General features: G+C 41.5%; 2 protein-coding genes across 5 annotated transcripts; one reads left to right on the top strand and one right to left on the bottom strand.

Annotated features, from left to right (window-relative positions):
• Positions 1 to 1,216: 1,216 nt before the first annotated feature.
• Positions 1,217 to 14,455, top strand: rrbp1a (ribosome binding protein 1a). Of its 4 annotated transcripts, XM_005749326.2 has the most exons (28): positions 1,217 to 1,451; positions 3,174 to 3,833; positions 3,915 to 4,251; positions 5,533 to 5,687; positions 5,808 to 5,930; positions 6,461 to 6,613; positions 6,833 to 6,951; positions 7,038 to 7,191; positions 8,087 to 8,225; positions 8,363 to 8,544; positions 8,663 to 8,697; positions 8,786 to 8,861; positions 8,982 to 9,019; positions 9,112 to 9,193; positions 9,281 to 9,321; positions 9,466 to 9,544; positions 9,634 to 9,723; positions 9,830 to 9,907; positions 9,990 to 10,079; positions 10,163 to 10,255; positions 10,350 to 10,400; positions 10,483 to 10,563; positions 10,956 to 11,039; positions 11,273 to 11,350; positions 12,002 to 12,085; positions 12,186 to 12,284; positions 13,129 to 13,272; positions 13,360 to 14,455. In XM_005749326.2, the coding sequence occupies exons 2-28, from the start codon at positions 3,192 to 3,194 to the stop codon at positions 13,396 to 13,398; spliced, it is 3,366 nt and encodes a 1,121-aa protein (XP_005749383.1). In that variant the 5' UTR covers positions 1,217 to 1,451; positions 3,174 to 3,191; the 3' UTR covers positions 13,399 to 14,455. The 4 variants fall into 4 exon arrangements, with proteins under 4 accessions (XP_005749383.1, XP_005749381.1, XP_005749380.1 ...); XM_005749324.2 differs by having other exon boundaries at positions 1,218 to 1,451; positions 3,174 to 4,251; positions 9,284 to 9,321; XM_005749323.2 differs by having other exon boundaries at positions 1,218 to 1,451; positions 3,174 to 4,251.
• A 1,528-nt stretch (positions 14,456 to 15,983) lies between these two features.
• On the bottom strand, positions 15,984 to 17,825 carry cfl1l (cofilin 1 (non-muscle), like). Its single transcript, XM_005749322.2, has 4 exons — positions 17,746 to 17,825; positions 16,616 to 16,911; positions 16,293 to 16,369; positions 15,984 to 16,141 (listed from the first exon to the last, which is right to left on the bottom strand). Exons 1-4 carry the CDS (start codon positions 17,746 to 17,748, stop codon positions 16,032 to 16,034), a joined length of 486 nt encoding a protein of 161 aa, XP_005749379.1. The 5' UTR covers positions 17,749 to 17,825; the 3' UTR covers positions 15,984 to 16,031.
• Between the last annotated feature and the right edge of the window lie 3,609 nt (positions 17,826 to 21,434).

Genomic DNA, 21,434 nt, shown 5'->3' with positions numbered 1-21,434 from the left:
GCACTATTACATAATCAGGCCCAGGATTTTTTAAGAAAGCACAATAGAGCGCGAGAAAAAGGGGACACTGCTTCAGGTGTACGTTTGTCTGCTATGTCATATAGTCTTTTTTCACTTTGGTTTTGTTCATGGTTGAGTGAGCCTATGAAAGCACCTGCCTCATGGCTCAGAGCTCAGCAGTGGTCACCAGAAAATCATCATAAATGCTGATATAAGCCTTACAGTAGGACTCAGAGCCATGACGCATGAAAACCTCCCCATAAAGAGAATGTACTCTCTGAATGTTTTTTTTTTTAACCACACCTGCAGGGCTTATTGACGTAACTGGATCATCTGTGCTTCCTTATTGAAACGGGTTAGGATGCTTCTTCCTGGTCCTGCAAAGATTTCTGAAATTCTTCTCAGCTACATTTGTGTTATGACCAAACCTTTTCTGGGTTCGTCCACCCTGCCCTGCTCAGGGAATCGTTTGCTTTTATGCTCGCATTAGTAACACACCGTCATCTCAAAGTCAAAACAATTGCTGAAGAATGACAAGGACAATCTGCGAGCTTACCTGAACAAACAAGTGCCACCACTTCTCAAACTGCTTTTTAAAGGACTTTGAGAAGTGGTTGTGTCAAGGATTTCGGAAAGGCTTATTATGGGATGTGAAAAGACCCTGATGTGCACTTGTGTATCTGTGTATTGGAAAAATCTGAAACTCTCTTGACACAAAATTGTGAACGTGTAGAAAAATATAAATGGAAGTAGTGAAAAGCAGAAGTCCTGCTCACAGCAAAAATACTTTGACAAAAGAAGAGGTCAGTAGGTTACACTGTACTTTGCATTAAAGAAAAGATACCTCCCATAGACCTACTCCTTTCAAAGTTGCTGTGGCCTTATAAATAAGAGCACTTTGTTTAAATATGTGGATATTTTGAATTCTTCCTTTTGCCAGAACAGGGCAGTCCTCAAAAACGAAAAAAGGTGCTTTTAAGTGTAAAAAAGTGTTTCTTCTCAACTTTACAAAGCATACCCTCCTCCAGAATGAGCGCACTTAAAAGACATAGTAACAGGAAACTTACTTACTTACTCTCCGTTTCAAACGAATCGCTTTTGTTTGACTGAAAAACCATCTCACTGTGCGAACTTTTTCCATGACCGCAGTAAACTACAACTCCCAGCAGCCTCATTTCCGTCTTGAGAACATTCCAGCCAATCAGAAACCTTGTGGATTTATGGTAGCTATCTGGGGCATGGGGCCAGCGCGTCTAGCCAGCTCAAAGTGCCACGACTTCACAGCAGACCGAGGATTCTCCAGCGGAGTCAGGAGGAGAGCACTGGAAAAAAAGACAAGTTAGCCAGATAGCTGGAAATATAGGTAGCTTTGCTCAAAAGCCACTTCATCTATAACTCGACCTCAGTATATTCCCTTTGAAGCGAGCAGACGTAGCGTTATCAGCGCCGGGGTAAGCGTGGGATTCTTGGAATTTTTTTATTCATTGAACCATCTTTAGCTAGCTTGGAAAGCTGTTAACTGTTAGCCCCTAAGAAAACTACTGCCATAGAAACAGAGCAGACGGAAGTTATTTAAAATGATTTTAGACCTTTTTCTCGCTAACTGTTTAGTCTGCATTTTTATTACAGCTTGTGTTGTCCATTTTTGTTGCGTAAGCGACGCTTATTGTGCAGGACGTTAGCCAATTTCATTGATTCATAGTGTTAGCTGCAGTGCTAGCTGGTAAGTATTGATTAAACCCATATAAAATTTAAAATAAATAAATAAATGAAATACTTGGAGCATTTGCACATCACTGTGCTTTAATGCGCGGCACGAGAAATAGGGTGTTCATAACGGTTTGTAAACTTTGAATAATCCCTTTCACTTGTGGTTTTGGGATAATTTTAGGATTAGCTTGAATAAACTATCTTTGGAGTTATTGAAGTCGATGTGTGTGTATTAGATTATGGGGAACAAGTAAGCTGTTATTATATACATCTTTTTAAAACCTTCACGACTTATTCAATTTCACGCCTTTTATCTGAAGACAGTTTAAATATCTTCAGTACACCCTCTATGAGAACCACTATAGCCATGAATTAAAGTCAGATATCTTAGGCTCTGTCTGAGGGATGTGTTTTTCGTAACAAAGGTGCACTTCTATATAACAGTTGGGGTCGAGTTGGCTTTCTTTCAGTCCTCTTCTTCAGTTCAGCCTGAGTAAAGATGCGCTGGTGTGTGACATCACAGATAGGAGGCAGGGCCGTACCTTCCCCTTTGAGTCTAGCTTATAGACCCTGCAATGAACAGGGACTCTGGACTCTTATTCTGCACTTTTCCTTTCCGTGTCACGTTGCTTTGTTTTAAAACAATAAACCTCTACATGTGTTGGCTTCTTGTGTTTATGCATTTTCTGTTAAGATAACATATCTGTTCCAGATATAAATGATAATTCTGCTAGAATAAATCAAGGTGTTTTAGTGACCCGCAAAAAACAGTCAGCCAACATTTCACCCTGCAGGTGAAATGTTCTGGTCTGTGACATGAACTTTTAAGAGCCTTGAAGAAAAAGCTGAATACTCTTGAAGGCATTTACTTTAACCTCAAGTCAGCTTATGGAAATCTCTGCATTTTCTGTGTGTATTACATTGGTTTGTAACCATTTTTGATATGATCGATCAATTTTTTGAGCATCTCTTTCAAAAAAAGTTTTTGATTTTGCTTCAGAAGATATCGTGCCCAAAAGTATGGACCTGTTCTGTTATAAAAATGCAGTAATCAAAATGATAATTCTAATGTTAAAAAAGTGAATGGCTTTAAATGACACTTTGTCTGAGGTTGTCGCTCTTGCATTCAGTGTTAAACTGACTGTATGAGATGCAAATAAATGTGAGAAAAACGCATTCAACCTGAAAGTAAGCAACTATTTGGTTTCAGAGTTTAAGATTTATTGTTCTGCTTTCTGTGGCCACAAATTATTGGACTTGACAGTGACACCTTGAGGCCGTTTGATGTAAAAGCTAGGATTGTTTCTCCTAAGAGCATTAATGGTAATTCTGTCTGATCAGTTGCTTTGCTAAAGCAGCTAATGTTACTTACATTTTTTCTTTGGTAATATTACAATTTTGTCTGAGTATGAATGACAAAGTGAATCCCCCCCCCCCCCCTTTTTTTTTTTTTTCCTTTCCAGGTTTACTAAAATTTAGCCATGGATATCTATGACCCCCAGACCCTTGGGATTATGGTTTTTGGTGGATTCATGGTGATCTCTGCTGTTGGGATTGCCCTCGTCTCCACCTTCTCCATGAAGGAGACCTCTTATGAGGAGGCCCTGGCTAAACAGCGCAGAGAACTGGGTAAGACACAGTCTGTTCGCACTGAGAAAAAGAAAAAGGACAAAGTGTCTGAGAAGAAGAACCGTGGAAAGAAGAAAGATGAAAAGCCCAATGGGAAGATCCCAGAGCAGGAGAAAGCTGAAGACGTTTCTGAAGGCGATGCCGACACTGACGCTGACATAGTCAGTGAGGGTGTAACTGCGCCAACTGTAGCTCCTTCAGTTTCTGTGCCTGTCTCCACTTTTGAAGTTGCAGCAGAGATGCAGCCCAAGTCTGCTGCTGAACCAAACCCAGCTCCTGAGCCCTCACCTGCACCTTCACCTAAAGAGAAGAAGAAGAAGCAGAAAGTGGCAAAGGTTGAGCCAGCTTCAACCCAGTCATCTGTAGTTGTGTCTGAACCGATCAAGTCCTCTGCAGCTTCTGCCGTAACCCAGGCTCCAGTCTCTGCCCCGACGAAGGTAACTGCTCCATCCTCTGCACCTGCCCCGACCCAGGCTGCCCCAGCATCAGCCAAGGCCGCTCCTCCACCTGCTTCAGCCAAGGCCGCTCCTCCACCTGCTTCAGCCAAGTCTACACCTCCACCTGCTTCAGCCAAGGCCGCTCCTCCACCTGCTTCAGCCAAGGCCGCTCCTCCACCTGCTTCAACAAAGTCTGCTCCTGCTACAACTTCTACAACAGCCAAGTCCTCTTCAACCAAATCTTCCACTTCTGCTGCTCCTGCATCAGCTAAGCCTGCCCCTGTCACATCCAAATCTGCTCCAGCACCAACCAAGTCTGTACCAGCTCCATCTAAAACTGCTCCGGTGCTGGAGGCTGTCACTAAAGACGTCCCAGTGATGGCTGTGCCCCCGGTGGGATCCCAGCAGGCTCCCTCTGTTGCAGCAAAAGCACAAGAACCCAAGAAAAAGGCATCAAAGAAGAAGACTGAGCCTGGTAAGCATTTATATTTTAGAGATCTCTGATTACTGTGTACTAGATGTTGCAAAATGTAGTATTATTAATCTTATTTTAATATTTATATAGTTTAATTTTAAAGTTATTAAAGAAAGAGGAATGGCTCCGAAACAGGCAGTCTACACACGGTAGATGACAATGCACATAGCTCTACAGAAACCGCAGCTTTAGTTTCAGATATGACCACAGTGCTGCACTGGCTGCTTTTTATTATGCTAATATGTCCCTTCATTTCCCTCACATATGTCTTTCTGGCATCTTTTACCTCTTCCAAAGAGATGTGAGGGAGAGATGAATGGGAATCCTTGGTTCCAGTGCTGGTGATTTTCTGTGTGTGCATACAGAATACTTTTTAGGATGCACGTGTTTCCTTGCTCTAAGCTCCTCTCGAAGCCTCCTCCCTGCTCTTTTTGAGGCACATTTAAGGGACTGGTCCATCTCCAGTGGTGGAGGAGGAATGAGTTCACATCAGTGTAAAACAGAAGATCTAATGTTGTACATGTTCCAAAATGAGAAGTACACACTGTCTTTACTTCCTTGGTAACCCTTCATATGTTTTAGATATCGACATTTTTTTCTGGGAAGCTGGTTGTTTGCTCTTTGATTAACTCTACAAGCAGCTATTCTTTAATGTAAACAAGACATTGTTTGCTCAACGCAAAGGCGTGCTATTATGCTATGCAGCTATCTGCTGTTACTGTTACAGTTTCTATAATAGACCTTCTCATTTAAATCAATGGAAATGGCAGGAACTACATTAGCCATAACACTGGTTGTTGTAGTGAGAGTTTAATGTTTAAGAGTTGGCTTGCATACACATACTTACAATCTAAGTCAGGAATAACTTGTCAGTACTGATGAACTTGAGCTGTGGACTTGTGGAAATAGTGCCAATGGCAGTGGTGGGTAACGTCTGGCACTCAGCTCTGGAGGGCAGAGAGCACACCAGCTTGTCCAAACACTGTTGCTCTGTTTTGTTAACTTACAAAGCCTCTCAGTGCTGCTGACAATGAGAAGAGAGGTGGGGTCGGCTTTCTCACTTGCCCGAGGCTTGTCTCCGCCTGGTGCCACAATGCCCCATTATTTTGCCATCTGAAAATGCCCAGGGCCCCAGACCCAAAGGACATGTTGTAGCATTGTCCTTTTCCTAAGGTGGTGTGAGAGAATTCAGTCACCTTTGTCTAGACCACCTTATTTTAGATATTAATTAATTCTGAGTTTATTTAATTCTTCTGCATTATTCTGTGTTTGCCTTTGCAGTTGCAGCAGTGGATTCTGCCGATGCTCCGCTGTACCTGCCCTATAAGGCCCTGGTATCAACCATCAGCAGCATGGTGTTCAGTGAGGGAGAGGCACACAGGCTCATCGAGATTCTGTCTGAGAAAGTTGGCATCATCCAGGACACCTGGCACAAGGTATGGAACAGCAGAGTCAGTGAAGGAAAAGCCTCACAAAAGAACATAGTTCACTGAATACATTTGAGAGTTGAAGAAAGATTCATTCTTTTGCATCTCTCTGTGTGTTTGTGTGTTTAGGCCACTCAGAAAGGAGACCCAGTGGCCATGCTGAAGAAGCAGCTGGACGAGCGAGAGAAGCAGCTGGCAGCAGAGCAAGAGGATGCTTCTGCAGTAAAGAATCGTCTTCGAGAGCTCACCAAGGTCAGACATAGAAGAGTCTCAAAAACAGCAGGTCTGCCCAGTGAGACTATTAGTACTCATAATATGGACGAGAATCATAGCTGCATTTAAATCCTTATTATAACTAAGCCTGAAAGTGTGGTTTGGCATTGTGGCAGCAGATAAAGAAACTAAATTAAAAGGATTAATATCCTGTTGCCATGACTGTGCACTGACAGCTGCACTATTCTTCTTTTGTCCTGAGGGTGGCACTATTGGGAAGCTAACTTTATCAGGTTACAATAGAGAAAAAAATCTTTAAGATGCAGGGGCAGTAGTTTCACTTTGATTTGGTAGCCACTGCTCTGTTTTACACCGTATTATGATATATTTTTTAAAAACCTGATTGGTAGGTGCTAAGTGAGAGGTAAAGCCAATAATATGTTCCAAAATTTATAATCCTCTCCTCTCTCGTGAGATTGATGGACAGTTGGGGAGATTTCATTCTTAAGTGACTTGTTGTAACACAATGACCGTGAATCCTTTCTCTGATTGTGCTGTGCATTTATCAGGAGTTGTCTGCTGAGAAGGCCAAGGTGGCCAGCGTAGAGACGAGGCTGAGTTCTCAGCTGAGTAAGAGAGAGCAAGAAATGGTTGCTCTGCAGGCTCGCATGCAGGCCAGCTACCAGGACCACGTAGCCCAAACGCAGAGACTCAATGCAAAGGTCAGTTTAATACACATTACATTGAATTTAAAAATCAAGCAGGTATATTTGTGTTTGCGTTGTGTTATTTTATGGTTCTCTGAGTAATCTGACTCCTGTTAGAAAGGAAGATTTAGTTTACTCTTGAAACACATTAAACATTACTCTTGTGAAAGAGCAGTAGCACCAGGCTTAATGGTTTCTTTAGCAACATTAAAGAAATCTTAAAAATGACTGCAGATCCTAAGCCTTCAGGACCAGCTGGAAAAAGGCCCCAATGCCCAACTTGCTCGCCTACAGCAGGAGAACTCCATCCTGCGTGATGCGCTCAACCAGGCTACGAGTCAAGCCGAGAGCAAGTGAGTTTTTACCAAACGCTGACACGGTAACTCAGGCTTGAAAGGCATGTGTCTTTACTCTTGAGCTGATGTCTGTCTGCCCTCAGACAAAATGCAGAGCTGGCCAAGCTGCGACAGGAATGTGCAAAGTTAACCAAGGAACTCGGAGAGAAGACGGAGAGTGTGCTTGCAGATGAGAACATAAGGAAAGGACTGGAGGCCAAGGTCTCTGCTGCTGAGAAGGAGCTCTCACAGTTTCAGGTTGGCCGCATTATCTTTATTATCACTACATAAGACCTGATTTATTTTTTTTTTCCCTGTCTGTTTTGCTATGGGACCACATTTATTCTAGGTTTTTTTTTTTTATATAATCTTGTTTCTGCAGCGAGTTGGTGTCTGAGCATCTACAAAATGCAAGCCTAGGCCTTTCCCCACCAATCTCTAGACTCTCTAATGTTAAGGGACGTCTAATTGCCTTGTAATCATAGAGCCTAGGGCTGAGAATGGAATGCAGCTGTAACAATGACGGGGGCTGTAGGTGCCAGCTGGAATGCGTTCATGTCCGAGCATCGCTCCTCCCCAGCCTGTTGTAATCGGCCATAAAAACGTGACACCATTTCCAGTTTTCAGGCAGGAAGTACAACAGTGTGTTTTGGTCTGTTAATTTCCTTGTTTTATCAGCCCACACAGTCCCACTCATGGAATGCTGCTGCTCTGAGCTATTACTGGTAATGTGGAACAAGTGAGTCAGCACTTCTCACAAGTCAAGTGTGCCTTTTGTTTAATCATTTACTTACTGCCCTCCCAGCAGTCTAAAGTCTCTGTACATATTATGCAACAAATCACGCTCACATGATGAAAGAGTTAATTTTTTTGGACTGTGACTATCAACAACATGGAGACAAAGGAAATTCTGTCATTTCCAAATCAAATCTCCTCCTGTGATGCTCGTAGAAAGAACTGCTTAGCTTAGAAATAAGATGTCTGTTTAATGTAACTGTTAATATTTTTTCTTTTTGTGACATTTTCTGTTGGCTCTTTCTTTTTGTGGAACTTTTAAGGATGCTTATGGCTCAATGCTGTCAGTTACAAGAAAAGTTTTAGTGATACTTTGCTGCCCTCTGCTGTTTGTAACAACTTAAAATTTCTTCTTCAGACCAGCCACGCAGAGAAAGAACAGGCGTTGCAGAGGAAATTGGAGGAGGTGTGTGAGGAACTCAGAACAACACAGAGTAGAAATGGCAGCCTGCAGGCAACTTTGGACAAGGCCCAACAGGACAGTGGCACACTCTCAGGTCAGTGAGCAAAGGCTATCATATTTAAGGGTTGGCATTTTTTATGTCAGTAGTTTAAATAGAAAAATTAATCTTAGACAAATCTTAGTCAAAGTATTTAAAGCTAAAGATTAACTTGCAAGTTTTTATTTCTACAGAGTTTCAAGTACGTGTTAAGAAGTTGGAGGCTGAGCTCAAGGAGCGTTGTGCTCAGGTGGATGCCTTCACTGTCCAGCTGGAGGAGACAAAGAAAGAGAAAAGACAGCTTGAACAGCAGGTGGCGTCAATCAACTCCCTGTTGGAGGCCAGTCAGAATAAAAAGGAGGAGGATAACAAACAGGTAAAAGTATTTTAAGTTTGACCTCTATGAAAGAGATGACTAATACGTAACCACACCTAAAATTGCTGACTAGTATGTAGTCACACCTAAAGATGTTTGTTATTTTTACATTTTCCAGGTGAGCTCTGAAGATGTGGAACGTCTAAAGATCAGGTAGGTGTTTACTCTTCCTCTCTCATAAATCAATATCACATCCAATGCTGGTTTATTCACTTTCTAAATATCACGCCCTTATGTACAGCTTGCAAGAGAGAGAGAGCCAGTTAAATGTGCTTCACGAGGAACTGAAGCAACTGCAGATAAAGAAGGAAGCTGCTGTAAGCACTGCATGCATTTGACATTTAATTTGTTACCAAAAAGTATCACTTCTCAGTTTCTCAGGATAAATATAGATCGCAAAAAATGGGCTAATGGCAAATAATGTTCCCTTTCAATAGGAGAACACTATTGCTGAGCTTGAGCAAAGAAATAAGAGGTAAGGTGCTTTATAATTATCTTGGGCTAATAGGAAGTGCAGGTTGGTTTTGTTATGATTTATACCTCTGTGTAAATTGTGTAACCTTTTAGTGAAGATGCCAGTCAGGTCACAGCACTTCAGGATGAACTCAAAAACCTCAAAGAAGAAATGGTGACACTGAAGAACACACAAGTAAGCGTTCCTGTCGATGTGCATGATTCTGCTTTTAGAGCTGCCCAGAAGGGAAAAAAATTGATTTGCATGTTGTTCCTGTTTCAGCAGTCAGATGGCTCTGCAGAGCTTGCACTACTACAGAACAGGTAATGCACTTAAATGTTGCTGTTCTGCCTTAACAGGCAAATCGTACACACTCAGGTTAATAAGTCTGCCACATGTAAAGATCAGCCTCGCATAAAATTAGGTCAGTTATTTACATCTGTTTTGTCTTTTGTTTGCTTTAATAGTTTGACTGAAAAGGATGCTCTGGTCACGTCATTACAAGATGAACTGAGGGTAGCAAAAGAGAAGGTTGCCACTCACGCGGTAAGTCTTTTCACCTGCTGGTGGCTTATCAGCGGAAACCAGTTTGCTGCCAGTCACCTTAATGATAATGTCGTTCACTGCTTAAACAGAACACTGCGGCAGAACTGGCAGCTTTTCAAAATGAAACCAAAGAAGCTCTCCAGACACTTTTCCCACAGATACCTGTAGAGACAGAGCAGGTAAGAAAGGGGGATTTCACTGGGAGAGTTGCTGAATGAGCTTTTTATTCCAAAACAGGTGATAATGTGCCTGTGACTCATTTATGCCTACTTTTTCTCCTCTTAGTTAAACTGGTTAAAAGTGTTTACACAGAACGCTCAGGGAGCTCTGAGCCAGGAGTCTCAGTCAAGCACAGCACATTCAGTAAGCCACTTGACACTGTTTCCACATACTGGTTTAAAGTAACCTGGCAGAAGAGGTTGTGAATGTTTGTGGTTTGTTATAGGAGTTGCTTGAGAAACTGAAGGAGGCGGAGGAAAGCCATGGTTCCCTGCAGGCTGAATGTGAACAGTACAGGACAGTACTGGCTGAAACTGTACGTTTCTAAAATCCAGTGGTGAATTACGGATTACAAAGTTGATATGGTCCATCTATAGATCTCTCCATTTTCTCCTTTAGGAAGGAATGCTGAAACATCTTCAGAAGAGTGTGGAGGAGGAAGAGCTTGTATGGAAATCCAAGATGGCTAACTCAGAGGAACAGCTGAAAGAGGTGACTAAAGATTTTATCTTTATCTTGACTTTAAAAACAACGTCACTTTCAGGGGTTTTCAAAACTAATTTACGGTATCTTGTTACATTGCCAGGCTTTGCAGAAAGTCAGTAAGCTGGAAGCAGAAAACCAAAGTATAGAACAGGTGAGGATTTCTCCACTCTATTTAAATCACCTCCTGGGGGTAAGTTGGCAGGTTTTAAGTTGTCATTTTTTTTTCTCTACAGTTGAAGGAGCAGATGATGCTTCTTGAAGCCCAGCTGGAAAAGCAGACAGACAGTCATCTAATCTCAGAGGAGATGGAGCAGGTACACAAGCAGCTAAGATCTTTAGCAGGCTTACTAGAATTGTATTATATGCATATTAAAGGATAGAAACTTGTATATTACTGGCATAGTTTCACCTTTATTCTTGCATTCAGGCTATACACCTGGCTTCTTGACTAGTTAAAAAACAACTTCCATGCATTTATTAAAGTGCAAATGTAACACACTGATGTAGAAGTCTCAAAAACTTACAAAAGCTTCCTTTATCAAATATGATACATTAAGAGTTAAGGGGTTAAGCTGGAGAATATCTAATAATAAATTTGCTGAGTTATCTGCTTATATTTAAAATGATGTGTTCATTTACATTTTTTGTTCCACTTAAAACAACAACATTAACATTGGCTCCTGTCTGTGCTCTGCTCTGCGTTCAGCTGAAGCTGCAGCTGTCGGAGTGTCAGAGCCAGCTGGATTTGGCCCGGAAGGAGGCCAAGGCACACAAGGAGGAGCTCGCACAGGTGACTACACCGCCGTGACTCACTTTCCCATCGTCTAGCCAATAATATGTAAAGCATTCTTATGAAAGTGTACTTGAGTTGAGAGGAGGGAATTTTCGTTAAGGAATCCATGCGACTCATGACTTCACATGCAGAACCAGCTCAGTAAGCTGTCACTGACTTATGAGTGCCAAGCGAGAGATTCATGGATGGAGGTTACGTAAACAGTGACGAGCGGCGGCTTCCTTTTTCAGGTCAGAGAGCAGCTGAGCGAGATCACGCTGCGGGCCCAGCAAGAACAGAATGGCCCGGCTGAGGCTCAACCCACTCAGGTCAGGGTGCAAATGTCACCCTTCACTTCCTGTTAGAGAGTACTGGACAGTGACATGAACGGCTTAAATAAATCTCCTTTGTGTTTTTTTTTTAACATTTCCTTCACAATTGGGTTTGGTTCCATTTAATAGGACATCGAATTAAATTTGCAAGGATACAGATGTGTGTTGTCATGTGAATTAGAAACACATTTGGTCATTTCCTTCTCCTAAATGACGGATCTTCCATGAAAAACAAGTCCTGATGACTCCGATATAGTAGGGCTGTAATTCCGGTCCGTCCAGTACTCCTCCAGCAGGGCAGCTGTTTATGCTAACCACTGCTTGCACTAACAGAGTGAGCCTAACTCTTAACTGCTGCTGATTCTCCACTTGCATGCTCGCCTCTGTTTTGTTTCCTGATATTTGTTTAATATGTTTAAAAGCCCAGAAACCTCGTGTTTGATTTTAGTCTTTCACCTAGAAACAGCGAGAGAAAGTACTAACTCGGTCCACAGGTTGAGCAGCTTTTGATTTATGTATGTTGGTGTGTGCACAGTGCTGGGACTTTAACAAAAGAATGTTTGTTTACGCATCACTGTGCTGCTTATTAGTGTGTGTGTGTGTGTGTGTGTATGTGTGTATTTATAGTGTGCCTCTGTCTGCCGCCAGGTCCAGAACGAGTTGAGCCAGACTGCAGAGAAGCTGCACGGGGAGGCGACCCACAGGCAGCAGCTCTCAGAAGAGTATGAGAAGGTATCGGCTACAGTCTGTGCAGTATTTATGTTCTTCTTACACCTTTACGTTTCTCTTAAGTTCGCAGTGGATAACAGAGATGTGTGCTGTCAACTTTCAGGCCCAAAAAACTGTAGCAGAACTTCAGGCTCAACTGGATCTTTTAAAGGATTCCTCAGAGTCGCCACAATCCGACACTGAAGACGTAGCTCAGCTGAAGGTGCGCAATGGCTACAATAGCGTTTTGTTAGAAAATAGCAACCATTGTTTGTTTGTTTTGTTTAAATTAAACAAAAAGTGCGACCGTGGTTCAAGGCATTGGGAAGCTCATCCTGTAACCGGAAGATTGCCGGTTCGATCTCCAGCTCTGTCTGTCTTGGTCTACCGCCTACTGGTGATGGCGCGATATAGCAGCCTCGCTTCTGTCAGTCTGCCCCAGGGCAGCTGTGGCTACAACTGTAGCTTGCCTCCACCATTGTGTGAATGTGAGAGTGAATGAATAGTGGTATTGTAAAGTGCTTTGAGGGTCTCAAAAGCGCTATATAAATGCAATCCATTATTATTATTATTATTATAATAAAAACTACTGATATGGTTGAAACTGTGCATAAACATGCAGATAATAGCGAGCATAGTGTGAGCATATTACATGAATAGGGTTGTAGTATTTCATAGGTGAGTGTGTGGCAGGGTTACAGTATAGGATGGATGAGTGCTGGTCTATTATAAATCTTTAACCCTGCAAAGTATGTCAGGATGACAGTGGCCCTGCTTCTACCAAAAGAAACTTGATTGTCATGCAGTCTACACACCAAACAGTGCAGAATGAAAATGCATCACCTGGCTCAGAATAGTGCAGCAAAAGAGAGTATAAAGAGGTCATGAGTCAAGTCACTTGACTTGATATAGAACATGGAATGAATAAGCAAGAACAAGATGTGCAAATATGTATAATATATAATAAAAAAAGAATACATCTGTTTCTAAAAACATGTAAAGCTCTTTCAAAGTGTTTTTTTACCTTAGTTCATTGGTGTCATGTTTGCTCCTGGTTGTTTGAACAGGAGCGCTTGGCGAAGGAGAAGAAACTGTCCAAAGACCTGGGCCAGGCAGCCACTAAGCTCCAGCAGCTTCTTAAAGCTACTCGGGAGCAGCTGACCAAAGAGCGGGAGACGGTGAGAACACTACAGGAGCACCTGGAGAACAAGGTGAGTAAATGCACTCCCAGTGTGTACGCTCATAACCTTTTGTTCTTACATATCTTCATGCTACCATTTCTCATATTTCTTTTCAAGGGAGAATACGTGGAACTGAAGGAAGGAACGTCTGTGTGAGAGGAAGTTCACTGCAGACACTACAAAACTGCCAAATATGCCTTATAATTACCATAGTTATGCATTCCAAAAATTTCTTTTCTTGTACTGTAGTTGATTGCATTTATTGCAGCTGTAGGAATCAAGTATTTGATATTTTTAAAAACATTTCAAACTAAGATTAGAGGAGATAATCCTGCTGCAATCTTTATTAAAACCCACATTCCCTCAACAACTCTGGCTATGTCAGAAGTTATTTATCCCCCTGCCTTCTATTTCTGACATTCCCCCATAGTTCAGTGTTAAAAGGGAAACCGAATGTACGTCAAACGTGCATCAACCTGTGCAATTACTTTGTATGTCTTTTCTATGTGGTTGAATGATGGGAACATAATGTGGTTCATCAGTGCAGGGCCTGCTTTTCCTCTGTAGCTGGTTGCCATTAACACACATTGAATCTGAATTTGTATGAATGAATAAACTACAGTGTTGGCACTCTGTAATGGTGTTCAGTGCGTGTGTGTTGTTGCTGCAATGCAGTCAATGTTGGCAGGAAGCGAAGCATAATGGCACATTTTTAGTTCCGGTGTGATTAAAAACCACACATCTTCAGTCATGTGTCCTGCACAGTACATTTACCTTAAGGCATTCAATAGTTTTTATTTATGTTGCACCGATTCTCACAACAGTAGTCCCTGGCATTGCACTACTGTAAAGGACCTTATGGTTTTATAGAGGAAAACTCCAATTCTTTGTTTTTCCTCTAATTATCTTTAAGGAAAGATTGGTAAGAAAGAAGAATGTGATAAGTTTTGACATTTGGCTTAGGACCACTACACTAAATCATTGTGTCAGGCTTAAAAGCTGTTTGCCAAACCATTGCTATGTGGAGAAAGACTACTGCTATCTACCAGGAAGTCCTGTTAGACAGCAACATGCTCCGTGTACATTTGTCATACAACTGAATGCAGATGTGAAATCCAGCTATAGTGCTCAGACTAAAGACACCTTTAGGGGGGGGGAAAGGTGCCACTGTATTTTCTTAAAGCTTTAATTTCAATAAAACTGTTAGAATTCCCCCAAGAGTGTTTGGCTGTTTCCTTTATGACCACTTCAAGGACTTTACGGAGAGTAGAGTCTCTGAAAAAGAGACTAATTTCATTTTTAGTTCAAGTAAAGTGAGAAAGCTCAAAGTGCGACTTCTTTATAAATAAAAAATATAAATATAAATATAAATGTAGTCAAAGCCTCACTAATTGCGCTTTCAATAAGAGATGTCAAAGTTCCGAGGACTGTTAAACTACTCATCTGCCGTAAATCACTTAGAAAAAAAAAAGGCGTCGCTGCCGCGCGACTTTTTCTAAATCGCCGTGCGTCATTAGTTCCCTGAAAGCAAAACAGCCAATCACGAACCGACCAGAGCGCCCCTCTTGTTCATCCAGTGTCGTATCAAACCCCGCCAAACTCTAGTGCGATGGTTTCTTTTAGCCCCAATACTCGAAGAGCCACCTGCCTGTGTTTCAGGTCCACTGTGGTGCATGCATTTTTTGGTAAGTAGACAGGGAGGGGGGGCAGGCGGTGCTCCCACACGGCTTTAAAAACTGCTTCCTGTTTTCACAAATCAAGTGCCGGAACTGGATTATATTTTGTAATCGAGATCCCCGAAAGTCTCATGACGTTCAGAAACATTCACATGTTGTTCCTGTGGGAAAACTCGACAATTTAAAGTCGAAGACGACTCATTTTTGAATTACGAGGACGTGACATAATATGCAAGGAGCAGTTCTTAGGGATGTGATGCTACAACTAGTAATCAGCAAATAATATCGCTCGGTTTGCTATACATCCAGGCTCCAGCTCTCTTGATTATACATTTTTAGTTACTCCCACCTCTTCAAAGCACCCACTTTTCTACCTGTAATATTTATAAGTCATATCCTGAACACTGAAATATGATAGTTGATACCAAATCATAATTGCACCGGTAAATCAAAGTAAGAGGCAAAGAAGATCACACAAACATTGCATTGAGTTTATTTGACAACACAACAGTGCAGCAATTCCAGTGATTTTTGTTTTTCCCTGTACTATAACTCTAGGTGTCCGTCAAAGAAACACCCCTAGGAATATTTCTGTCAAACTTAAAGCCCAGCCATTTTGGCACTACAGTAGGTTGTTAATGTTGTTTTACAGCACACATTTGCTTTCTTGTTGTGGAGAAATATTAAAAAAGGAAGACAAGTGGCATATACTGACATATGCAGGGATTCATGACGTTTGTATTTACACAGGGGGGGAAAAAAAGAAAGAAATTTCAAGGTACCAAGAGTCAAAAAACCAAAAAAAAAACCAAAAAAAACCCCTATAAAACCAAAAATGAGTAAAATACCATCTGAACAAGGTTGATTTCACAGTCCGACTGTGTGCCCAGATAGTTGTGTCCCTGTGTTAACACTATTGAAATCCCATTCAGAGCCCAAGCCTCCCCCCACTTTAAACTTTGTCAACCATCTCCCAACCCCACCCCCAAAAATCACCTTTGACGTACCATTTCAAATCTGTTTAATTGACCTCATTTTGAAACAAGGAAACAAAGCAAAAAAATATATATTTTTCATTCATTTATTTATTCCTTATTGCTTAATTCAGTGATCTCACACAGCGTGGCCCTCAAGCTTGACTACACCTTTTCCCATTCTTTCTGCAAAACTTTCCCTGGTTCCATAATCTGAAAGGTCATTCATCTCCAGCATGTGTTTGACTCCTGTTAGAAAAGATAAATAAAACAAAAAGGGAAAGACCAGCTTGTGTTAGCAATATCATAGAATTTCAAAGTAAATACACGTAAATAAGAACGTGGCACGTTAAAACATTTTCTAAAAAATTAAAACAAAACACAAAAAACCAACACAAACCTGTTTGGATCTTCTTCAGGGAATCTTTGGAGCTAGCGTATTTCATCTTTTCTTTGATTGGTGCCGTATCAGGAGCCCTAATGAAGAGAAGCCATTATCCATGTGTCCAAAACAGACTGCTTAAACATTTTTCCTATTCGTGCAAACGTCTCCTTGGAACGACAGACTCTCAAAAGCATCAGAATCCAGACATTATGCTTAGTTCTTTTATTACTTCCTGCAGATCAGTTGGGTGCAGGCAAAAAAAAAAAAAAAAAAAAAAAAGAAAGAAATAATAACATGTAAAAGTGGAGGGAACACTCAGCAGAAATTTGAGGACTTACCACATCACAGCGACCAGTTCTTCTTTTCTACTTGATTCCTTTGTTTCAAAGTGGCAGTCATACATCAAGTAGCGACAGACTTTAGAATCCAGGAGGCTGATGAAGAACTTGAAGACATCGTCCTTGTCTGCCAGGTCTTTCTGACGGTAGATTTTATCGACGACGATGGCGCCCTCGCTGTCATCGATTTTGAATATCACCAATCTTACGCGTTCATTCTGGTCAGCATCATTTTTCACTACTTTCATTTCATTGATGAGGTCCTTAACGGCGTCAGTGACTTTAACTCCAGATGCCTGGTAAAAAGACAAGATATTATAAAAAGGAAAAAACACCTCCCACACACACACACACACACACACACACACACCTGCTCCTACTACAGACATGTAGATTTGTGACACGCCTCTCATTTAAACAATGGGATTTATAAAGTTAAGCATTGGGAGTAATTGTATTAAATACCAAGATGCAAAATGAGCACTTTAAAATAATTTGGGCTTTGGGTCGTACATCTGCAGATATTCTCAACTTTGGCAGTTTGTTCCGAGAGAAAAAGCAGAAATGAAAGATGAAGAAACAGGAAGCTCTTCAAAAAGAGTTCAGCTTTGGCGAGACGTGCTGTTCAGGCAATTAAAATGTGCAAACATTTAACCAACTTTCTTTAAGCAGCAATGTGCCAAAGGGTGTTGCTATTCTTTCCCCAGTTTAAGGCCTTGAATCTGTCACATTCCAGTCATTGTGGAACAAGTTAGCACAAGAAACACCGCCCCAAGGGATTCTCTCTCAACAAGTTTGAAGCACGAACGGAGCTTCCTCCATTTTGGAGGCAAAGCCACACCATGAATGAACAAACCTTCTGCACCAAGAGCAAGCCATCTTCTTATTTCCTTCCACTCCACAGTAATCACATGTAAGCCTTACACCGTTGCTCTACCGACAACCAATTTCACACGGTTTTCACTTTTTGCCTCCTTTTTCCCTCCAAATTTGGTTTTAAAAGGAGGCTTAAAGCTGTCATCACTTCTAAGGCTGCATTGTTTAGCAGAGCGCACAAATCACACAAGAGTGGCAGCTCAAGGAAAAAAAAAAAAAAAATCCTAGCATAATTCTTTGTGAGAGGTACTCACCATTTTGCTTCTGATGTGTGACGGAAACAGGCAGCAGAGAAAAATGGCAGCAGCAGTTAAAAAGCTGAGGGGTCATAAGGAAGGAGAGCAGGTTGACTCATAGAGGAGGAGCCCTGTTGAATTGAGCACACCTCCAGAAGGCGGCCCAGCCCTCCGTTCCCAGGTGTGACACAGTTTCATCTGCAACCTCAGCATTTGCATTTAATCACAATTATAATTTGAAGCTTAAATCACAAAAAAGGTGTGCGTGTGCTTAAGTGCCTCACACAACGTGAGCGTTTTTTGTTTTCTTTGTTACTTTTACTTCTATGCGCTTTAGTCTTGTTAAGCTTGATATCTTTTATCTTTCTCAGGTGAGGCTCCCAGGTGTTATAGACGGGAGCGGCACATGACGTCCATATATGGAGAACAACCGCGTCTACACTTTTTAAGCCATCTGCAGCTCAGATGGATTTCTATGGCCTTATATGGTAATAGGTAGGATGAGCAAAGAGATGTGTCAAAAGAACTTATTTAGCTACCTGTGGAAACCAGACTGTTTCTGCACAGTGAGCTGTGAGATACACAAATGACTGTTTCAGGCCAAAACCACACTTATATCTGCATGCATATTTGCAACTCGTGAGGGCCGGTTTAGAAGCGCATGTTAGTGTAAATGTTGAGTTGCCGGCTTCGTTTCTTAAAGGTTTTTTTTTGTGTGTGTGACTCGGTGATGACTCAGTTTTGTTTTTATAGCTCAGAAAAGTTGCACCGCTGCTCTTAAAGTCATAGCACCACAAGCCCTGTGTTTCTCTCTGTCGCATTGACCTACATGTAAAAGAAGTGTAATCATATGCACATGACATACAAGTGTAAAAGGAAGGAGGGGCCTGACTGGCCCCTACGAGGCCTGCGCCATGACTCTTTGAGCAAGTAATGTGCTAAAACGACAGGTCCAGGCTACAGGGTGTACTTCACTGAGTATCTCTCTACTTTTCTTTGCCCTACTGCCTTACATGCCCACTGCAATTCAGAAACAAATGTAATGTTCACATTTATTTTTTATACTTTTTTTTTTTTTTAGATTAGGATAAGTAGTATTCTTGATCTAGATAGGACAATTGATTCCAGGGGGAAGTTCAAGTACACAAGCTCCTCTCCAGAGCGAGGTATTTAAGATTAATTTAGATTACAATGAATAAATTCATCCCAGTAGTGTTTAATCACAAATAACAGGACAAAATCCAAATGAGATTCATGCAAATTTGAAAAGGCTTCCAGTCCTGTCAGAATAACTTTACTGAAAGTTTTTGTTTTTGTGTACTTTAAAATCATACCCGTGCCAGAAGAAAACTGAGTCTCCAATCAATACATTCAGTAACTCATGTAGTAAATCATACTTTCTCTGTCAGCATCTTATCGTATCAGTAGATAACTTTTTCATTCTTTTCTTTTCTAATCCTTTTTAGATAAAGGGCACGGTGCTTTTGTCAGGCCTGTCCTTTTAATGGCACCTCAGACACTATTTTTAAATGCAGATACTCTGCTTCAGCAGCACAGTGGCCTCTCTTCCTCTCTGTGGATTCGTGGTTTACAGAGTCAAGAGTCCCGCCCCACATCCGGACTAACGTCTGTTCCAAAAAGCCAGGGTGTGCAATAAGTACAACGCCTAACATCAGAATTTGTGTCTCGAACAAGACTTATATTTATCCCACAGTTGGGAAGCTGTTTAGCAAAAGGTGTGATCGAACTGAGCACAGAAAACTCTTTCATCCGTGTTCCTGAGATTTTTCTTTTGGTTTTAATTTTTTTGCAAGGCCTGTCTGCCAGAGCTGAAGGCAGCCAGCAGCAGCCACTCTCAAAGTTTTAAAAGAGGAAATACAACCCTGAACCACACAGGGCAGGAAATGGCTGCTGCATAGCTCTCTGTGAGTTGAATATTTCATGCTGCTGCAAGCATATTTGGAGTTTTGCCACAACCCACGTCAGAACAGCCGGTAACCAAATCTGTGAGAACTGTGACATCTGCTGGTAAATCATGAGTACTAACATGGTTGACACTGCTGGGCTTTTCTGTTGTATTTATGGCATTTGTCAGTATCCTCTTCTTCTTTCGGCCGTTCCCTTTAGGGGTCACCACACTCGATCATCTGCCTGTTTTTCACTCTATCCTTAGCATTACATTTTATCACACCAACCTTCTGCATGTCCTCCTTCACTATATCTATGAATCTTCTCTGTGTTCTTCATCTTGTTCCTTCGGCCTCGCAGCTCCATCCTCAACCTCCACGGTCCAAATGTAGTCGAGTGGTTAAAATGTAATTTAATAATTGAGATATATAGGTTTTCTCTTGGGATGTTAGAGTGCCCGTAAACATTTTCTCTCATCATGTTCTTTTGAATCTGTTTTTGGTTTTTAAAAATGGTTTTAATTTGGGGTTTGTTAGGTACATTTACTTGATGTTACAAACCTCCGCCACGAGGTGGCAGAATTGCCAAGAACAGTAGTTTCTACGAGGGTTGGGTTTCAATAATCCATTTTCCAATTCAAATCGATTTTGCAACCACCAAACAGCTAAAACAGCAAATCAGAGCAGGTAAACTGATTCCACACAAAGACGTGAACACAAAGCGCGGACCCAATGCATCAGAATCTGCGAGATGTCGGCTTTCTCTCCCAACGACACGGACAGAGTTCCTAGTAAATGTGCTTGGAATGTGTTGAGACTTTGTTGTGTCAATAAAAAAAGTTATAAAGCAACATTTTAATGAGATGGTTTATATGTTTGTAGTTGTTATTAGTGATCGGCACCTGCAGGTGCTAGAGACCGCCATGTCCTTACATGTGTAGAAAGACATAGTCTGCAGTGTGTCCAAGCGTGATCGCGTGGTTTTGGTTTGGCATTAGTTTGATTATGTGTGTAGCCACAGGCATATTTTTTCATTGGATGTTTTGTGTTTTTTGTTTTCGTATCTTATCTGTATGCCATTAAATCACTTCAAGAACTCCTGCTATTGTGTCCTGTGTGGCAACTAGTTTCCCAGGCTACACACGCTATACTCTCCACGGCACATGTCCAAAACATCTCAGCCTTTCTCTCCAAACCGCTCAACTGAAGCTGTCCTTGAGATATACTCAGTTCCAGTCTTGTCCATCCTGATCGCTAGCTCTGCCACCTCTAGCTAGGCCTCTGGTCTTTTTGTCACTGCCACGGTCTCCAAACCATACTTGTAACCCAGAGATTTATTTTGTGTGCACTGACCTCGTAATTTGTGATTTTGCTCAAGTTTAATTCTAGCACCCATGGTTGTAACGGTGCTGAAAGTAAGCAAAAGTGTAACAGGTCCACTTTATATGAAAATCTATAAGTGTTATTATTTACAACATATTGAAGAACATATGATATATACAGTGACTATACAGCTCTAAAGCTGCAGTCGCAGTTGTCTGGGCCTTATTTGATGCATGTATGCAGGCCCACTGCACGGTGCGGTTTAGAATTACATTTCCAAATTTTTACATTTGTTTTTCAGGAGAGTTTGTTTTCATCTGGGTGGATTTGGTTTGATCTCTAAACAGTAATTCCACACTTGCATGGTCAAAAACCATTGTTCTTCTGACCTTGGTTTAAGTTTCTAGTCTATTCAAGTGTGCTGTACTGTTGCTGTCGGGTGTGGTCAGCACTTTTCCAAGGTGAATCCAGTTTCTT

The sequence above is a fragment of the Pundamilia nyererei genome, unplaced genomic scaffold (assembly GCF_000239375.1).
Source record: "Pundamilia nyererei isolate P.nyererei 1_Seehausen unplaced genomic scaffold, PunNye1.0 scaffold00241, whole genome shotgun sequence".
Classification (NCBI taxonomy): Eukaryota; Metazoa; Chordata; class Actinopteri; order Cichliformes; family Cichlidae; genus Pundamilia; species Pundamilia nyererei.
The sequence above is the reverse complement of the archived record's forward strand: the minus strand, read 5'-3'. Positions and strand labels throughout refer to the sequence as shown.

What these genes read in the sequence shown, in the direction of transcription:
- rrbp1a (XM_005749323.2), top strand. Translation starts at nt 3,192, where the DNA reads ATGGATATCTATGACCCCCAGACCCTTGGGATTATGGTTTTTGGTGGA. An exon ending in GGACAGTGGCACACTCTCAG is followed by an intron (nt 8,226 to 8,362) that starts GTCAGTGAGCAA and finishes TTATTTCTACAG; the next exon opens with AGTTTCAAGTACGTGTTAAG. An exon ending in AGAAGGTTGCCACTCACGCG is followed by an intron (nt 9,545 to 9,633) that starts GTAAGTCTTTTC and finishes CTGCTTAAACAG; the next exon opens with AACACTGCGGCAGAACTGGC.
- cfl1l (XM_005749322.2), bottom strand. An exon ending in GAACTGGTCGCTGTGATGTG is followed by an intron (nt 16,370 to 16,615) that starts GTAAGTCCTCAA and finishes TCTCTTCATTAG; the next exon opens with GGCTCCTGATACGGCACCAA. An exon ending in CCTGAAGAAGATCCAAACAG is followed by an intron (nt 16,142 to 16,292) that starts GTTTGTGTTGGT and finishes CTTTTCTAACAG; the next exon opens with GAGTCAAACACATGCTGGAG.